The sequence below is a fragment of the Amblyomma mixtum genome, chromosome 2 (assembly GCF_055824585.1).
Source record: "Amblyomma mixtum isolate Tamu chromosome 2, ASM5582458v1, whole genome shotgun sequence".
Lineage (NCBI taxonomy): Eukaryota > Metazoa > Arthropoda > Arachnida > Ixodida > Ixodidae > Amblyomma > Amblyomma mixtum.
Genome location: NC_143013.1, coordinates 287,076,563 through 287,096,389, shown reverse-complemented (window position 1 = coordinate 287,096,389; position 19,827 = coordinate 287,076,563). Strand labels below are relative to the sequence as shown.

The following is a 19,827-nucleotide window of genomic DNA, read 5'->3' as shown; positions in this document are numbered from 1 at the left end:
TAAAACCACTGATGCAGAAAGAAATTCGAACTCAAGGGTTAATCCCAGAAGTGATGCAATGAAGATTTATATATCGCAACACTGTATACATTTGCGGTTCTCAGGCATAGAACAATAACAAATTCCTTCACGGTGTACCAGTCCGGCCGTTAGGATCGAGCCTATAGCCTTTATGCCTCCGCCTCATACGTTTTCATGCTTACCAATCATTAATAACAGCAGGCACAGTCAAGAGGAAATAGGCCACCGATGAGGATGGATGGATGGATGGATGATAATGGCTTTACCCTTTGTACCGGGCGGTAGCTTTCGCCACCTAGCCTATACTTCCCCAGTAAAGGGTGGTTCTTTTTACTCTTCTTGATGTACGGAGAGGTTGTTCCTCCGTTCTTCTTGCTTCCAACGAAGTACTGAGCCAGTAGGAAGAGACTTGCAGGAAAGAAAGGGGACTCTTGTCGAGCACTGATATATGCAGGTTTTATATACACAGACGACTACTTACAATGAGTATATACATGACAGCATGATGTCTCACCAGCCGCCCCGTGGACCCACTCCACGGCTACTCGAGAGCACGGTCTGCGTGCCTGGCTCCGGTCGAGACCAAAAATCTCTGTATCGCGATGGCGGCAGAGCATCGCGCGCCCCCGCGCTGTCTCCCCACGCGAAAAGAAAAAAAAAAAGCATCAAGTTGAATTATTCCCAAGCCGCGAGCAGGAGTCTCCTCAAACCAGGCAGGTTCACAACATGTGTTTTTGCTCTCTCCCTAAAAGCCCCGGCCTCGGCGCCATACCCGGCTTGTAAACGCGGCGACGAACGCCCACCCGCAACAGGGACCGCGACGCCCCCCTCGGGGCAGGTAAGATACCGCTAAACTTCCCCAGATGTGGCTAGCATATGGGCGCGCAGACACCGGTCATTCTGTGTAGCACCGACCCTGTCAAAGAAGGGATGCCTTCGCTAACCGCTAGCACGCCCTCCACGAGCTTAACTCTTTCAAGAAAGCCGCGAGGTGCGAATGTTGCCTTTCCCTCTCCCCACAACAGACATGTGGGCGATCCGCACTCGGCCACGGAGGATGCTTTCTTCCCGCAAGCCGCGACCGGGCGGAAACGCGATCTTCAACTGATAGGGAGGCCTCTCGTTCACTTTGGTAAAAAAAAAAAAAAAAACCGGAAACGAGCTGTTAGCGAAACAACGAACGCCGTCCAGGCTAACGACCGCGATGCTGTCGCCGAGCCGCTCGTAGAGCAGCTTTTTCAGTCGTTATTACGGCGCCGGTTAAAATTGAAAGAGGCGATTGAATGGCGCCAACCTTACATCCCCCATTGTTAATTTATTTTTATTTTCCCTTTCTTTCCCTTTCGCTCTTACCATGTCTAGTCTGTTTATCCTTTTCCCCTCCAAATTCACCCCTCCCTTGATTTCCGCCACCAATCCTCCAACCACCCCTTCGTCAATGTCACGCTTTTCCTATCCACTCGCCTGTCCTCCCCAGTAAATCCCAGCGCTATCTCTATGGCTGTTGCTGCCCCCTCTGGGAGGGCTGGGCGGAGTTCTGCGCACCTCAGAACCAAGTGCTCTATGGTCTCCGTTTCCGTTTTACAAGCAGAGCACAAAATATCCAGAGAAAAAAATACCGCAAGGTTGCTCAGTTCCCTTCGCGGGTGCATAAACCTGCGCCCTTTGTTTTCGATCGCCGAACAGCGTTTCCTTGGTCGCTGGGAGTGAAAAGTGGAATTGCACTAGAGGACTGCTTGCTTCTTTCTGATTAGTGTGCACCCCCTCTCTTTCTCTCTCCGTTAAGTTTCTCCTGGAATAGCTGTGGACTTTATGTAAACAAGAGATGCGGTGGGGAAGACGAACAATCGAAGGTCAGCGGTGTTGACGTTCTCCGGTCTCACGAAGTGGCCCGATCGTTCACCCCTTCTGAAAATGAGTAGCCCGAAGACGAAGAACTGTCGAATGCAGCAGATGGCAGTGGCTTAAACGCTTTCTGAGAAGACTTGTCGCAATACTGGCCTCGTTGCCAATACGAACTCTCCTGCTTTCTCGGAATGATGGGGGGGTGGCGGGGCCCGAGTTGGCTTGACCCCGCCTGGTGAGGCATTTACTGGTGATCGGTACTCTATATTTCAATGTAAAACAATGTTTCTTAGCAAGTAACGGCAGAGAAGAAACCGCTTTCAACGCTGATGGCATAAGTTTGAGTAGAGGGAACTAGTGACGTACAGATGTTTTATTTTTTTTACATCGCTCCGGGGTACTTGAACCGTACGCAAAAACCTCGCGTCGGGCGCGTCTCTATGTGTACGATACGTACTGCCATTGCACGAAAGATGGCAACTTCGTCGGCACAGTTTCTGGTATCGCGCAAGGACTTCTTGGACTACCATCTCGTTACGAAGGCGACCCCGCGGTAAAGGTCGCCATCGTTTCGCAACCCCCCCCCCCCCCCCCCCCCCCCCCCCCCCCCCCCCCCCCCCCCCCCCGTATATACGTCCGCTGCTGTCGTACACTGTTTGGGGCGTACACAGTGAATAAATGCATCTGTACTCGCGAACCGCTATCCCGAGAACTGCCCGAGGTTGTAGGGCCACCGTACTTATGTTTACCATCTGCAACGTTGTACATACATTGTGTTCTCACGTATAGCCTAAACCGCGATGGCTTGCATCGTTTCCAGAGAATCCTTGGAGCAGGCAGTACTGTTTTCTTTTTTTTTTTTCATCTCGTGGCTATCTGTGTGGGTCAAAGCTTGTTTTCTAACAAGCTCGGGGACGTGACAGCATGCGAAGCACGCGTATATACTAAATTAGGTTCCCGAGTCCCTTTGGCGTCGGAATGAGGAAAAATTCTCGTCTGGATGTCGACTTTCGCGAATCGCGGGCATTAACGCTTTCGCTGAAGTTTCTGGCCTCGTGCGCGACTCTCGATTAATGGTTCGCGCACTGGCAGAAAAGCAGCTGAGAGAGCTAGCAAAGGCGCACACGCCTTGTTCGCAGGCGTCAACTATGTTGTACGAGTTGGGCGATTAAATCTATACGGAGCGTCTTGGAGACGGTCGCGCCGACGATGTTTGGACGTCAGTGCACTGCAGCGCACGTACTGCGTCGCAGAGGCCATTCCCGCCGCATCTTCAGCGTGGCGCCCATGTTAAAAAGGTTCGCTGGTCGCCTGTGCGGGTTTTTTTTTCGCGTCGTTGTATGAACTGAGCTAAAGAGGCGCGATTTGACGTGACTGACCAGAAACTTGGCGCGAACTGGGAGTAAGGTTTTAGCGACTTGTACGCTTTTTTCTCTCTCCGTTCGGCATGATTCTCGTCTCAGCTTCCATTCCAGTGAAGGAGCGACGGGTGTTTTGAAAAGCAAGGCACGGTCGTGCTTTGTTTGGTTACAACTGCGTGACGGTATTTTCAGCTCTTGGTTGTACTGAAATCTTTGGCCTGGTGCACTTGTAACTGTCCTCCACGGTCACTAAGCGGTCGAGGAAAACGAAATTATTTCTTCTGCACAAGCTATAGGCAGTCCTCTTGATGTGTGAAAGCAGCCGGCCTGCTTTTATTGATGCCACCCACAAGTGCACATACACCGGTCAAAGTGGCAGTTTATGACAGCAGTTGATGACTGATTTATAACACAATTATAATACACGGCTTTCAATGAATTTTCATACGAAGTGGTTCCTCTGCGACGCCTGGGTTGTTTCGTTCTGGCATTTCAGTTTATGGAGACCAAATGCGAAAATGCCCGTGAGCTGTCCGATGTTTGTGCATGTTAAAGGGCCATAGGTGGCCTACATTCTTCCGGAGCCCTCCCCTATGGCGTCCTTCATAGCCTATTGCCGCTTCAGGACGCTAAACCCGTACTTGAACATATGTTATTAACTTCACTGTCATATTATCCTCCCCACGTACTTTGTAATGAAGCTGGGAGTGTTTACATTTGTGACTGCTCCACAATAAATCCATACGTGATTGACGATGACTGATGCTGGGGAAGGGCAAGGCGGTGGAAGTTTATAGCCCTTTCGCTTCTGCGGTTTTTATAGTTTATAGGAGCCGTCCTGAGGCCGCGTCTTCATTTTAGGTAATGACTTAATATTCAGTGACTTGGGTCTCTAACAGACTGAGTGATGTGTAGTCATTCGGTCGGCCACCGGCAATCAATGCAATCCCTTAGCTTGAGAGTAAGGCCTATAGCGACTTCAGTGGTATACGGGAACAAATTCAAAGTCTTAGCCCTCGGTGTCATAAAATGGTTTAGACGCCTGCCGAACAAGTTGCACAGGCGCGAAAGGTGTTGACATTCGCCTTCTTCGCTGTGTATGCGCAGATGGCGGACATATCGCCGGAGCGGCCGCCGACGCCTCCCAAGAGTGCGCCCATGAACTCGTCCAACGGCGCGGGCAACGGCGCCGACATCAGCAGCGTGGTCGAAAACCTGGCCAAGGCGTCGCAGCTGAGCGAAAAGATGAACACTGTCTCCTCCTCCTCTTACAGCGCCTCGGAGAAGCACTCCAGCAGCTCCCAGGTGAGTCGGCGTGCTGTGAACGTATACTTGCATGCATGGCACAACTGAACGGCGTGTTCCGTAAGAGTGTGTTCCGTTGTCAGCTTTGTTCAGTTATGGATGATTGTCACGGACCAGTGGAACGTGTCTCGTCAGGAGAGAGGAGAAGCGGCGTTCGAATAGCAGCAGGCACGTAGCACGGCTGTTGCTGGGGGTCCGTCAGGAATTCTCTCGGGGCTCGGCCATCGGCGAGCGAAGCCGACACTGGAATTCCAGGAGGAGTGGAAAGTTCTAGAGGGGTGGTACGGGTGCGCTGTTTTTTGAAAGTGGAGAATGCAGGCATAGCGCTCCCTCCTGCTCTCCCGTACTCTCCCGCGCGGCGCTCCGAGGGAACTTCGCGGGTTAATGCGTCCCCTCTGCCCCGTCGCCACCGCGTTGACAAAAGCGCCCCGATGATGAGGGAAAGGGAAGAAGTATGCTATCTGCCGGCCCGTCCAGGCTGCAGAGAGCGGTTGGCACAGTCGGGAGGAAATAGGCAGCTGAAGAGGTTGGGTGGTGTGTCTGCGGGCGTGGAGGGCCGGTTTACTGCGCCGAGGTACGCGCGTTCCATCGCGCAAGGCCCGCCGCCTTCGAGCCATCGCCGCATCGACAGCCACCGGAACCGGTGTCATCGCCTCGGCCCCCGTATGTGAATTGTCCGCCGGACTGTCTTTTCCTACCTAACTTTTTGTGTATTACTTCCTTTCATGCACTGTACGCCTTCTTGTTCTCTGTAGTTGGATTTGTGTGTTTTTGTATTGTCTGTCTCCTACTTGTCGCGTTTCGTGTTATGTATAGTTTCTGCTACTCCTCTGTTCGTTTTTACCTGTTTTTGTGTTTCCCTGCATGCGAGTAAATATTTGTTTTAATCCATCAACCCCTCGAGTTCCTTTGGAGGACTGACGCACCGACACACGTGCACCACGCACGGGCTGACCGACCTCAACAAATAAATGTACAACGCTCGCTTTTAGGCCACAGGGGAGCGTAAAGCGGCCCCTGTGCCTCAACGGCTTGCACCAGGCAGCCGGTTGACGGGCGATAGTTGTGACAGTGATCTAGTGAGGAACCAATGGGTGCCGCAGTTGTGGGTTCTAAATGTGGAAAAAGTTCTCGTCGTAGCGCCAAGGCATTGTGTACGCGGTTTGTTTGCGAACTCGTGTAAATACGAACTGCCCTATATAAGCAAGTAAATAGGGAGTAAACGGTCCTCTACTGCGCTCCCTGATAGAGGCAAGCCATGCTGTCCAAGTCCTGGAGCTGGTTTCCATCACCACAAATACCGAATACCCGGGACTTCGGCAGCATATCCTGCCCCTAAATGAGTGCGCTATAGGACTGTTGACTCCCTTATAAAATTATCCATGTCTAATCAGTAGCTATAGACTTTCTTTGGTGCTGTACCAGAGAAGGAGGTCTGTTCCGCTGAGGGCATCTATCGGGTAATTTAGTCATTAAGATTATCAATTCAAGACTCAATGCACGTGTGCCCATTTAGCGAAAGTATAAATGGCCTATATACAAAAAAAAACGATGTCCGTGTACTCTGTGCACAATATGAAGCTGTCTTCCGACTCTGCGTTTTATCGGCGGTAGTTAAGTCAAACGGTCACTGCGCACACGTCATCATCCCGTCTTCCTTCCTTTCGGACCTCTGACGCGCAGGTGATGAAGAGTTCCACGACGTCGTCCTCCTCTAGCTCAGGGTCACTGCTGAACAAGAAGTCTCAGATGCTGCACCACTCGCTGGCGAGCTCGCAGCAGCAGACGCAACAGCAGAAGGAAGAACAGCAGCAGGTCTTCCAGCAGGAGAACCGCAGCACCAACTACAGCCGCAGCGTGAGCGTCAGCTCCAGCAGCTCAAGCAGTGACTCCAGGCTGAAGACGATCTCGTCGCAGAGGGGCTTCTCCGTCGACTGCGGGGTGCCCGAGGTCCCCGAGGACGGCGGCCGCGTGCGCGAGTCGACGCCGTCCGAGGTTCGCTTCGAGCAGAAGCGCGTCACCTCGTCGGCCAAGAGCAAGCTGGTGGCCGACGGCGTGACGGCCGAGAAGTCGGCCACCACCAACAAGGAGCTCAAGAGGATCCAGGCGGGGGACATCACGTTCCAGGAGAAGCAGCACTCGCAGGTACGCAGGGGCCAGTGTTACCTTCGCGGCCCCTTTCGACCCACCCGTACACCCTCTGCAAGGAGTCAGCAACCGCAAACTAGAAAGAAAAACGCGTAGCCAGTGCTTTTGCCGGTGATGTGCCATTCGGGAATTTTTCCTTTTTCAAAGAATTTTACGGTAAAATTTGCAAAAAAAAAGGACTTTTAAGAAGGACAAGAAGGGGAATCTTGTCTCACTTTTTCCAAAATTACGGAGTTTTCAGGGTATTTCTGGAAAAATTGTCTAAAATATGGATTTTTTGGTCTAATTGAGTAATTTTAAGGTTGTGGCATACAAAATCACTGGCTTTTCCTCTAGCCATTAGTTTGGCTTATAGTTCGAGTGTTAGTTAAATGAAGTAAAATGAATTCGTTGCGCTATAACTGCGAGGCATACTCGGCGACGGAGGCGATCACTGATAGCTTACAAAAGTTTAAAATTTTAACTGCAGTCATAAAATGAAGGCAAGGCATATTGCCAACTGAAAGCGAGTGATGGCTCTGACATGGTTCGATTTGGTCTAATGCACAACTATGTATGAAACCAATTTCGGTCCCGTGCAGAACGTCTAGTCAATGTAGGTTGTTGTATGTAAGGGAGGCCATCGCTTAATTGTTTCGGTGTTGGCTTTGTTGCAGGCCATGAAGGCACGTATGGAAGGCGAGGGATTCTCCGCCGAGAAAATGGCCGCTACGAAGCAAGACCAGAAGCAGCTCAAGATGGGCGATACGCTGCACCAGCAGCAGAAGACCGCCTCGGCCTCAGCCGCAAAGATGTCCACGGATGACTACACGGCCGAGCAGATCTCCATGGCGAAGAAGGAAGAGCGCCAGATGTACACCCAAGGTGTACTCCAGCAGGAGAAGAGCGCCGCTTCATCGGCCAGCTCCAAAGTGTTCATCAGCTCCAAGGGAGTCTCCAAAACTTCTGCTTCGCATCAGTCAGTCAAGCACATGGATTACAGCAGCGGTGGCAGTTCTTGTGCTTCGCCCATCGTGACATCGCCGACTCAGGAGATGTTCAATAGCAGCCTGCCGCCGCTCCCTTCAAACCAGCGGCTCGCCGTGAGCCAGGGGCTCGTCGAGGAATTGGACGGGCTGCGATCGCCGTTGGCTCAGTCGGAAGTGGAGAAGGCTATCTCCCGATTCGCCAGCCGCATGGCCCTGTGCGTCGAGCAACTGAAGTCCGCCGCCGAGGAAGAAGCTTTAGACCTTCTGGGTAACATGTCGGTCATCATTCGCAAAGCGTGGGCTGTCCCTACTTACGGGCACGACCTAGGATTCACAATGTGCAATATCCTCAGGACGAACGGCGGACTGGACGTCATCCTCAAGAACTGCTCGTCCGGCAGCGAGGACCTGCAATTTGCCAGTGCTAAGCTTCTGGAACAGTGTTTATCTACGGAGAACAGGTCGTACGTGGTCGAGCACGGACTCGAGGCCGTGGTCCAGGTGGCGTGCGCGTGCAGTTTCAACAACCAGGTTTCCTACTCTCGAGTGGGAACGGGCATTCTGTGTCACCTGTTCAAGCACTCCGAATCCACGTGCAGCGAGTTGATTCGCCTCGGAGCGCTGAAGTCCATCCTGTACGACTGCCGTACGAGTGACGTGGAAACGCTGCGGCACTGTGCATCGGCCCTGGCCAACCTGAGTTTGTACGGCGGGCCCGAGAACCACCAGGCCATGATCAAGCACAAGGCTCCCATGTGGCTGTTCCCACTGGCCTTCAACCTGGACGACAACATCAAGTATTACGCCTGTTTGGCCATCGCGGCGCTTGTGGCCAACAAGGAGATCGAGGCGGCCGTCATGAAGTCGGGCACGCTGGATCTGGTCGAGCCTTTTGTGACCAGCCACCATCCCGAAGAGTTCGCAAAAAGTCACGTGGCTCACGTCCACGGACAGTCCAAAGACTGGCTGCTTCGCTTCGTTCCCGTGCTGGATAGCAACAGGGAAGAGGCCCGCAGCCTGGCTGCCTTCCACTTCGCCATGGAAGCCGGCATCAAGAAACGTCAAGGGAACACGTCGGTAAGTGAGCACTCGAATACGCGGTGCTTTTTCGCTTGCCTTCTCTTCTCTTCAATCAAGCACGACGGCAGCGTTTCGAATGCCCTTCAGCAAGCGTTGCATTTCGTCACTGCAGGTGTTCGCAGAGATCGGAGCTTTGGAGGCCTTGCGCAAAGTCGCCAGCTCTCCAAATGCCATCGCATCCAAGTTCGCGGCACAAGCGCTACAGCTGATCGGCGAAGAGGTGCCGCACAAGCTGTCCCAGCAGGTTCCTCTCTGGACTGTGGAGGACGTGAAGGAGTGGGTCAAGCAGGTGGGAATACTGATTACTATGCCTAATCGCATGTAACTGACTGCACGCCTTTGATAACGGAAGGAGCTTGAAAGTGTCACGCAAATCATAATTATCGCGCCGCTCTTACAAGGCGTCTTTGAAAGTTAGTTATTATATGTAAGATAACATCTGAGTAGGAGCTTCGCAACACGTGGTGCAGGAACGCCTGTTGTCTAAGAAGAGCCCTCCCTGTTGGGTGTGATTGTGACGCCCATTTCATTTCATGTCTGCGCACCCATTCGAGGCGATAATGAGACTTTTGAATGCAACGGTAACATCGCGTTTCATTAGTAGTGACAAAAGACAAGATCGGGACCGGTGCTCGCTTGTCATGATTTTGCACGCCGTGTTTTCATGCACTAACCGTTAGCGTATGCGCGTTCAGTTTGTATCGCTGTCAAAGCTTTCGTACAAGGTGTCGTGTAGCACCGCGGAGGTCCTCGATTGTGCGATGAACGTATTATTTTCTCGTGCCGGATCGCAGATCGGTTTCACCAACTACGCTTCGGAGTTCGTCAACAGCCGAGTGGACGGCGACCTGCTGCTGCAGCTGGATGAGCCCATGTTGAAGGAGGACATAGGCATCAAGAACGGCATCCTGCGGCGCCGGTTCCTGCGCGAGCTGTCCCAGCTGAAGCGCATGGCCGACTACTCCTCGGTGGACACCACCAACGTGAACCAGATCCTGCAGAGCCTCGGCACCGACTTCAGCCAGTACACGTACCGCATGCTGCAGAGCGGCGTCGACAAGGATTCGCTCAAGCTGCTCAACGACGACCAGCTCTTCAAGGAGTGCGGCATCGACAACTCCATCCACCGGTTACGCATAGGACAGGCCATCCGCTGTGAGTATACCACAGTTCCGCCATTGTGAAATGCTGTCTCCACCGCGGCGGCTGGGTGCCGATGTCGTTCGGCAGCTGAGTCACGAGGTTGCGGGATCGAATCCCGACTGCGATGGCCGCGTTTCGATCGAGGAGAAATGCAACAACGCCCGTGTGGTGTTCGGTGTCAGTGCACGTCAAACGATGACCGCGTGATCGGTATTAGAGACATTTAGCATAGCACGAACCGCTACCGCCTTACTGCGTATCGTGGTAAGAAAAAGAACAGTAGCGCAATAAAGACGAACACAAGAGAGGACCACACAGGACTAGCGCTACTGCGTATCGCTCGCCGCCAGTGCGTGCTGATTTTCCCGACGCACCAGGCGTGCGCACAGCTGGCCGGCACCATGCTCACACTGACGGCGCATGGTAAGTTGTACACGCTATGCTAAAAGTCTCTGTTAATCGGCAGTCCTCCCCTACGGCTACTCCCGGTTCTCCTTCATTTCATCCCTCCCGTTGTGAAATACGGTATTCAGGCCGCGGATTTGAGACCGCCTGCCGCAAATAAGAAAACTGCGGAACTCAGCTATACCTTGCTTTCCCGATTATCGATGCGTAAAAGCAACTCGGACAACTTTCTTCTTTTCTACTATCCTTACGGGCATCTAATGCCTGACTGTGCAGACTGCAAGGTGCGTGAAGCCCAGTACATGCTTCTTATCGTTAAGTCTCCCGATCTTGTCGCTCATCGCAACCTCTAGATCAGCAAGCAGCCCGTCGTTGCCGCTTCGAGAGGCGTTCGTTTCTTACCATGCGTACGCTGCGGAAAGCCGTACTTGTCATTCTTGGCGAGTGAGACCCGTGCTATCCCCCCCCCCCCCCCCCCCCCCCCCCTTCTCTCTCTCTGACGAAAAGTACCCTCGTTTTGAACGCGGTTTCGAAAGGGAGGAAGCCCTCTCAAAGCAGTTTACACGAGAGTGGAAAGACAGGCGTGTGACATTAAATTTACTACCGCGTTTCAAGGACAGTAGCGGGGAACTAGTTTGCACCGATTCGTCCATTTGTGTGCTTGGCCAGCTGCTGAATTAAGAGCGATCCGAAAGCGCATACTTTCACGAATTTTTGTCTGGCACGCTAAGTGTATTCTATATACTTCGTGCCGAAATATTAATAAGTATTCGAATGGTCGTTGCTTCGGCGCCGAGGACGTCGCGTGCGTAAATTTCCGGTCAAGACTAAGTGCTTTCGTGCCGACGATAAAAGGTGATTATTTCATGAAACGCATTCGAACCTCTAACATATGTTTAATACCGAAATTCTCTGTTCACTACTAGGTCCTTGGATAGAACTGACCCGGGCCTTGTCACAGTATAACAGTGGCCGCCGCGGTGGCTCAGTGGTTATGGTGCTCGGCTACTGACCCGAAAGCCGCGGGTTCGATCCCGGCCGCGGCGGCCGAATTTCGATGGAGGGGAAATTCTAGAACCCCATGCACTGTGCGATGTAAGCGCACGTTAAAGAACCCCAGGTGCTCGAAATTTCCGGGGCCCTTCACTACCGCGTCCCTCATAACCTGAGTTGCTTTGGGACGTTAAACCAAACCAAACCACTACAGGGTACCTCATAGCCTGAGCCGCTTTGGGTCATTAAACCCCATAAACCTAGCCAAACCTTGTCACTAACACATTGCTGAACGAATACATGAAAAAAAAAAATATATAGCTACTGCAGCTCTTCGCTACTCTTTATATCTGCAAAGATAGGTCAGTCATTGCTTCCCCATTTCAAGACGTTCGATAGCGGATTACCGCACGCTCGCCATTTTTTTACCCCTTCCCATTGCAGAATAACACCCTGTTCAGAGAAGTAGGTCTCGGGTTCAATTAGGGCGACCTGTGCCCGTCCTCTTGACAAATTGTTCGCTGGCAACGGGGGAGGAGAGGATGACGTCAGGCCTCTTGGCATTCGCGCCACTAGAGCAGCCGGGTAGACGAGCACCAGCTGTAGCGTGGCCGACTCGAAAAAGAAACTCGGCTGGAGCAAAATAGCAACGAAAGAATAAAAAAAGAATCTTAGTGGGGAAAAGATAGCACCGGTCCCGCAAGGAAAGCAGCCTACCGATTCAATTTGCGTTCTTGGCACTGGCGACCACCTGTGCTTGCGTGAGACCACGCGCACATGGTGACGCTATACTGTACGCGAAATCACCAGCGCCAGATATCATGGCAGATAATCGGCATCTCGTTCTTTTTTGGTTTTGTTTTTAGAAGGTTACAAAAGAGCGAGTGACATTGAGCATGCTCTCTGTCTGCTCAGTTCTGATGTGGCAAGCTGCGTATGACTCACTCTGTTCAGGTGCAAGTCCGTGGAGCAAGTGGCTCAATGTCTAATATTAGCAACCGGCAAACGCGCGTCAGTGGTGAGCTGTGTTCATACCTGCCCGAAAAGTCGGCAGTGACTGCTCGGTGAGAGGAATACCATTCGTTTCCGTCAATTGGCCACACATACGAATTTGCGTTGCGTCTAAAGGAGCACAGGTTTATGAACTGTAGAGTAGCAGCGCACGCTCACTCGGCTCGTTCACAGCTATAGTGCGACTTGCGAATGCCTTTGCGAATCGCCATACGTTCGTTATATCCGTTATTTCGTTAAAAACCGTTTCGTTATAACGAGGACGACGGTGCTGCGCTCGCTTACTAGCGGTAGCCCGTTGCACGCTGAGACGTCTACAACTCGAGCAGAGCCGCTCCCATTGAACGAAAGCCGCAATGACAGAATGCTGCGAGCGTTTTTTTTTTTTTACTTTATTGGCAAGAACGAGCCACTGCAGCTTTAGCTCCCGCCTGTTGCTTGCAACACCTCGTTGGGCCCTAGCGTGGAGAGCGGCGCGGTACACAGGGCGCTTAGAGCGGTAAACAAGGCCGCTCTTGAAAACAGCCGCAGCGTGGCCGCCACCGCCGTGCCAGCCAAGGAGAAGCAGCAGCAACAGCAGCGACAGTGGCACAAGCCCGCGCGCCGCACTCTATTTGGACCGAGGTCCACGGCGGTGAGCCCGGGGCGCGCACGCGCGCGCCTCATTCGAAGTGCGCGGGCCGAGCGCCGTCCCAGCTGGCTGGCCCGCGTGCTTCCACGAGTGGCCCGGGAATCCCCGGCTAAAAATTGCCACGTGGCGCTTATCTCCGGGGCTAAATTTGGCTCTGGGCCACTGCTCCGTCATGTCTCCGCGCATTCCGAGCCCTCGCTCCGGGTCTCTGCGCGAATGGCGCGCGCTATTTCGGGATCCTCGCGCGCGCGAGTGCGCGCTGCTTACCGATTGGGGCATTTTGCGGAACCGCTGCACTATGGCCAACCTGTGCCTCCTCCTCCCAGCTCCGTGCCGTGGCTGCTCCCGCCACGCCAAGGTGCTGCCACGCGCGTTTTCTCCCGACTGATGATGGCAAGGTGGCATGTCTGGTGCCGTGACAATGGCGGAGTAGCGGAGGGTGGTATGAGGATGCTCTTTGATCACACCTGTTGCGAAACTCGCCGTGCATTCAGAACCCGGTACTCAGGTGGGCCACCTAGGTCACGTGACCTCGTGACGTCATCATCAACATGCCCACCGGATAGTGAGCAAGCTTGCACACCGTGGCAGCTGGAAGCTAAATTAATGATTGGTCGCTCGGGAAGAGCAACCTCGGCCGCGCAGGCCCACCGCTGGGAGCACCGGTGCGCCAGGAGGGGTATAAGGACTCCCAGTGATCTACGTATGTAAAGTAGAGAGTGACCTTCTGCATATACCGCAATTCACCCATTACGCTATCGCGTCATACCCTTAAGGCGGAGCTTAAGTGTACCCTCCAACTCTTTTTTTCTTGTTCTTGCGTACAGGGGTTGCAAAACACTGAATGAAAAAAAAAATTACCGACGATTACGTTACTTCCTAATGCGAAATTTGAGCGCAGCAAATAAGCTGTTTCACCTTTTCGATAGTGAGTCAACCCCAGCTGCGGAGTTGGTTTCAGGGACAACGCCGCCGATGCCGACACAAACAATATGATACCCTCGCTTCCGCAGCGCTAAGAACCAGGTCTAGCCGTGGGAAGGTGGTCACGTATTCGTCGACGTGCCGGGGCCTACGTGAAATAACCGGAGCGTCGGCAACTGAAGAGCACCCTATCCGCCACACAAGAACAGGGGGGGGGGGGGGGGACCCTTTCCTCCTCTTTCTGCATGGCGGCGACGGTGTTCTATGCAGTCACGTTATCTTGACTCTCTAGCGGCGTCAGCGGCATCCAGCGGTATCAGTCGGTCGCTGCTAGCGCTGGGGGGATGAAAGGGGGGCGGAGCTGGTTACGAGGCCGACGACGACGCGAAACCCAGGAACGGACGCCAGAGCTGCGCTCTAAAAAAAAAGTCGTTTATAGAACCAGCGGATCAATTTCGCATGAGCGTCCGCAGGATCAAAAACTCTTCATAATCGTACGTAAGACCCCTTTGCTGTTGAGGATGAGAACTGCTTTTGCGTCGTGATAAAGGCATGAAGTGCGCCACGATCGTGCATAACAGCTACTCTTGCAATAAGTGAAAATTAAAAAAGGAAAATTCCGCAACGAGCTTAAACGCTCGAGTGTGCAGGATAAGTGCGCCGATGTAGCGTTGCGTGGCGCTACGCGCACCTCAACGAAGAAAGGGCTGGAAACATAAGATTCGTAAAAAATTAACATAAAGCCAATGCTTTGAAAGTATAAAGAAAGGCTAACTGGGCGACCCTGTTATCTGGGCACAGTTTGCGATGTCTCCGGGAGCGCCCGTCGCGCAAGCGGCCTTCGATGTTTTATGGGCTCGTAAAAGGCGCCTCTAAAGAACGTGCGGGCGGCGTGCACGGGCATGTTCTGGTCCGTGTACGCAGCTGCAAAACAATGCTTTCTTTCGTTTAGTCCTCTCAATTTAGTTTTTTTTTTCTCCGCACGCATTCCTTTTCGGCCACGACGCGCGGGGAAGTCCGTTGACTTCGCCACTTGGGCGAGCGGGGGGGGGGGGGGGGGGGGGGGGGGGGGGGGGGGGGCGAGGCGGAGATAGCGTGTCTGTCTACGCGTTTAATATGACGTCATCGCCGTGAGAACGTGCCCGAGTCACGTGCGTGGTGGCGTTGAACGCCGCGAGGAGCACGTAGACGCGGTTTAAATTATGCGGTCACCTGTCCCCCTCGCCGATGGAAGACACGACAAGGCGTAAATTAGTCGGGCTGGCGAAACGTGCCGGCCGACGCCCTGGCGGAAGTACGCGAACGGGCCCTCCTCACACGATGAAACGAATTAAACACGTCCTGCGTTGCCGGGCTGCTACCACTGGGTGATGAGACCGCGGCCAACATTTATCACAGCGCGGTAGAAGATAAGACTGTTGAAAATGACATGAATATCTGTACAGCAGATGGATGCAAAGTGTTTACACAGTTGAACTGATAGCAGTGCTTACGTTGTTATTTGATGATGGTGATAAAGGTGTCGATGATTGCGACAAATGACACGCGCGCCCTGGTGGTGCGAATGTTTGTGCGGAAACACAAACATTTTATTGTTTATCACCCTTTGTCTGCTCTTCTATTCAGTATCTTTCCCTTCTTAATGGTAAAAGTGGTCAACAGTGTCCTTGACAGTAATTTTGTGCCATAATTTTTGTATTAAATTTTGTGGAACCACATATGATGCCATGTCGAGTGCCTGCTCCTGAGCTGTGAATTTTTTTCCCTCTTTCAGTCTCTTGAAGGTCCACCTGCACTCACAATCATTGCGTTAACTAAAGTGGAATCTCATGTATTACAATTCACTTGATTCACTTTTACTTTCAATTCAATTTCGGATCATTCTAACTGACGCTCTAGCCACCGCGGTGGCTCTGTGGTTATGGAGCTCGACTGGAAAGACGCTGTTTCGACAGCGGCGGTGAAATTCATGAGGCCCGTGTACTGTGCGATGTCAGTGCACGTTGAAAAGCCAAAGGTGGTCGAAAGTATCCGCAGCTCCCTACTACGCCAACCCTCATAGCTCGGGTTGCTTCGGGACATTAAACCCCATAAACTCAAACCAATATCTGATTGAACTGATGCTCTTATTTCAAGTTCTGCAGGTTATCGATTCCCTTCGAGATCAAATTCTCTACAGTGCACTCTTCCAATCACGAGGCACTATGCAGGAATAATGAAATACCCTGGAATCTTCACAGTATTGTTGTTCGAAATTTGGAACGTTAACAAGTTTTCTTGGTCAAATATTGCATTTTATTCTAGCCTTTTTTTCCTTTCTTTGTAATTATGGAAATTGGGCTAAGAGGCATGCATTTTTCTGCTGTCTATATTCGCAGGTTTGAACCAGAGCGCGGATGAGGCGGATGAAATCGAACGAAACAAGAGCCTGGACGTGTTCGTCAGCTACCGACGCTCCAACGGATCTCAGCTTGCTAGGTAAGCATGCATGTCTTGTTTGAGGAAATGACTCAAACTGCCCGTTTTTACGCTGTTCTGAAAAAACAACGCAGTATTTGCCGGCCCATTTGTTGCAACTTAGCAACCAGAATAAAAAAAAAGCTTTCACATGATGCCATGTGTACTTTAAGATCAGCCATACAAGCGTTGGGCACCTAAAGGCTTTTAACACAAACATTTTATGTTTATCGCTCTTTGTCTGCTCTTCGGTTCAGTATCTTTCCCTTCTTAATGGTAGAAGTAGTCATGATGGTGTCTATGACAGAAATTTTGTGGCAAACTTCGCGGAACCTCTTATGATGCCATGTTGAGTGCCTGCTTCTAAGCTGTGAATTTTTTTTTTTCCCTCTTTCAGTCTCTTGAAGGTCCACCTGCAACTCCGGGGCTTCTCAGTATTCATCGACGTAGAGCGCCTGGAGGCGGGGAAATTCGACAACAACCTGCTCAACAGCATCCGGCAGGCGAAGCATTTTTTACTCGTCCTCACACCCAACGCCCTCGACCGATGCATGGGTGACACCGATCGCAAGGACTGGGTGCACAGGGTGAGTGGTGCAGTTGTAGCTGCTGTTCATCCATCAAGTTCACTGTGTGATCACTTATTTGCAATTCTACGCAACAAGTGCATGAGTTCTGCAATGGTAATTTAACCACGCTGTTTTATTTACCTAAGCATACTAGACTATTATTTTCCTGATAAACTGCAAAACTGAATTGGACAGATGAACAAAGACCCATGGGGTTTAGAGGACATGGTCACGTTTGCAAATTCTACTGCTGTACGTGTTGCCAGGACACCCCAGATTCTTGTGCTTTGGCCGCGGCAGTGGTGCCTATTAGGCTAATTGCACAGCTAGCCACCGATGACATAGAAGCGCGTGCTGTGACATCAGTAATAAGTGTGCTTTGTCAGCTGCAAGAGCTAGTGGCCTGGGCAGTCTCACTGAGTAAACTATTGCAGCCATGGGGGGAGAGGCAAGACTGTATGTAGTAAATGTAAAAAATTGGGCGGAAATATACCAGGCAAGACAGAAACTGTTAGCATACGATTTCTCACTGCAAATGACTTGGAACATATCTTTGTCTCTTTGAAGATGTCTAGTGAGGAAAGGGTGTGGGTCATACATCTGCGGTAACTTTACAACCACACCTGTTGTGGTGGTTGTTGAGAGTTCTGGCTTTCCTTTTTTGAAGTAAAACTGCCTGCACCACACATCTAGGAAACAAATTTTCATTCACGCACAAGCAGCTTTATTCAATATCCTAACAAAAGATGGTGTCTAAATGTTTTCTCCTGGGTTGATAGGAAATGTTATTCTTGTCCTAACAAAAGTTTGATGGCTAACTTAAACCAAACCATGTGAAATTAAGTCCAAGTTTTGTTTTTCCCTTGAATAGGAAATCGTGGAAGCTCTCCAGAGCCAGTGCAACATCATTCCAATCCTGGACAACTTTCAGTGGCCAGAGTCAGAAGTGCTCCCTGAGGACATGAGGGCCGTGTGCTACTTCAACGGTGTGCGGTAAGTGCAGACTTCTGTGGTCATCTTTTTAGGCACCGTCAGGTCCTCTAGGTATACTGTTAGAACTTGTAGCTTCCATTGATATATTGCATCATCTTGGTTCTCACAATATGCACATGAATTCTTTACATCTTTCCTTAATTACATACCTCAAACATGCATTTATTTCACAACTCTACCGCCACAATGCCTCAACAAGTACACACATAGTGTTATTGAGGGGCTGACTTCCATGCTTTGCTTAACTTCCGCTTTGCCAGTTTTTACTACAAGCGGACCAAAAGCTTGTGAAAAGTAAGGGTGGTTTGACTGGGCTCCATGTAATGCACATAATGTTCACTGGACCAAAGCGTCAGTAAGCATAAAACTGGATTTCAAATGCAATGCAATCTACTATATAGATGTCAACTGCAGCAGCGATTCTCTTTTGCTCCATGTTGATATTACACTACATGCACTCAAGCCTCCATAAACTGTGCTATGGATGCAAAGCTTTTCGCCACTATTCATGAGATTGACAAGAGTCATGGGTCCATGGCTAATGATGGCATAAGCACAACCAGGCACACCCTTCTTGTGTTCATTAATATCTCTCTCTCTCACCAAGTACAAGAACATTAGGCCTCTGTGGGCTTTAAAATGAGGTTAGGAAATGCAGAGAAAGAGAGTGGCCAGTCAGGGCAGGGTTAGTCATGGGAGGCAACAGGCTGGTGACATGTACTCAGCTCATGATAACAATCATGGTACATTTCAGTGCTATCAGCCCTACAATATTTAGCAAGGCACATAGCGTACATAACCACACTATCTGCTTTTCTGACACTAACTGTAGGTGCACGGTGATGGCAGCATGACTGTGCCTCAGAGGTGCAGATCTGAGGGCACTTTCTACAACTTAGTGTATAACACCACCTTGTTAAGCACTCAGGAGTACTTAAGAGGGTAACCTGGCCTCATGAAGTAATTGAGTTGTCTTGCACTGATAGAGCACTGATAGAGCAGTTAATAGAGCATTTAAAACTAATCTTGCACGTCTTTCCATGCAGATGGATCCACGACTACCAGGACGCATGTGTGGACAAGCTGGAGCGGTTCATGCGGGGCGAAATGAATGTGCGCAGTGACGGTCCGCTGGGCCGCTATGTGGGCATGGGGCCTGGGACGCCGGGCACCCCGAGCACGATGGCAAGCTGCCGGGCAGCGGTCTATCAGCGCAGCGCCAGCAACGACAGCGCCAAGGGCAGCACCTGCTCTGACCGAGAGTCCAGCAACGGCCGGGCGGCCCCCACAGAGCAGCCACAGCCACAGCTCCCTGCTCAGCCACACTGCTGACCCCGCAGCACCACTGCCCAGAGGGTCCCCCCAAACACGGTGAGTGGCACCTCGTGAACAGTGCTTGGAAAAAACAGCGCTAAGACGAAGGACAAAGAAAAGAGGACAACAGGACCAGCGCTGACTATCAACTGAAAGCTTTATTAGAAACAACACGCAATATATATACACCATCGACAACCAAGAGCGCATGGCAACACCAAAAGCTACAATGATACCTCAATCGCCTGGATCAAGATACTTTAGTTCAGTCATGAACTGTTACAGAGGGGATGTTCACGTGCGGGAAGACCTATATAGGTCAAACAGGAAGGTGCTTGAACACCCGCTTAAGAGACCACATTTCTTTAAAAGGGGCTCCGTCGTCAAACTTGGCCTTGCATTACAGGAACTGTTCCCAGAATGACCAACCTGATTCTTCTGAAAAATCATGTACCCCCATTTTTAATTAAACTAGGATCCTGTACAAGCACAAAGATAAACTAACACGGGAAATCAGTGAAGCCTTTCATATCCAAAAAAACAGTGACTCGTGCGTGAGCATCCCCTCTGTAACAGTTCATGACTGTGAACTAAAGTATCTTGATCCAGGTGATTGATGTATCATTGTAGCTTTTGATGTTGTCATGCGCTCTTGGTTG

The 19,827-nt window shown here is 51.3% G+C and overlaps 1 protein-coding gene across 6 annotated transcripts in view; it reads left to right on the top strand.

Moving 5' to 3' along the window:
- The window catches only part of Sarm (sterile alpha and armadillo motif), a 158,354-nt gene that overhangs the window by 136,839 nt on the left and 1,688 nt on the right, over positions 1 to 19,827 (top strand). For all 6 annotated transcript variants that reach the window (XM_089574314.1, XM_089574310.1, XM_089574309.1 and 3 more), the window contains exons 2-10: positions 4,335 to 4,532; positions 6,216 to 6,677; positions 7,337 to 8,725; positions 8,841 to 9,017; positions 9,523 to 9,883; positions 16,214 to 16,313; positions 16,690 to 16,879; positions 17,733 to 17,854; positions 18,901 to 19,225. In XM_089574314.1, the coding sequence (XP_089430440.1) occupies positions 4,335 to 4,532; positions 6,216 to 6,677; positions 7,337 to 8,725; positions 8,841 to 9,017; positions 9,523 to 9,883; positions 16,214 to 16,313; positions 16,690 to 16,879; positions 17,733 to 17,854; positions 18,901 to 19,186 (3,285 nt within the window). In that variant the 3' untranslated portion in view covers positions 19,187 to 19,225. The remainder of the gene's footprint in view (positions 1 to 4,334; positions 4,533 to 6,215; positions 6,678 to 7,336; positions 8,726 to 8,840; positions 9,018 to 9,522; positions 9,884 to 16,213; positions 16,314 to 16,689; positions 16,880 to 17,732; positions 17,855 to 18,900; positions 19,226 to 19,827) is intronic.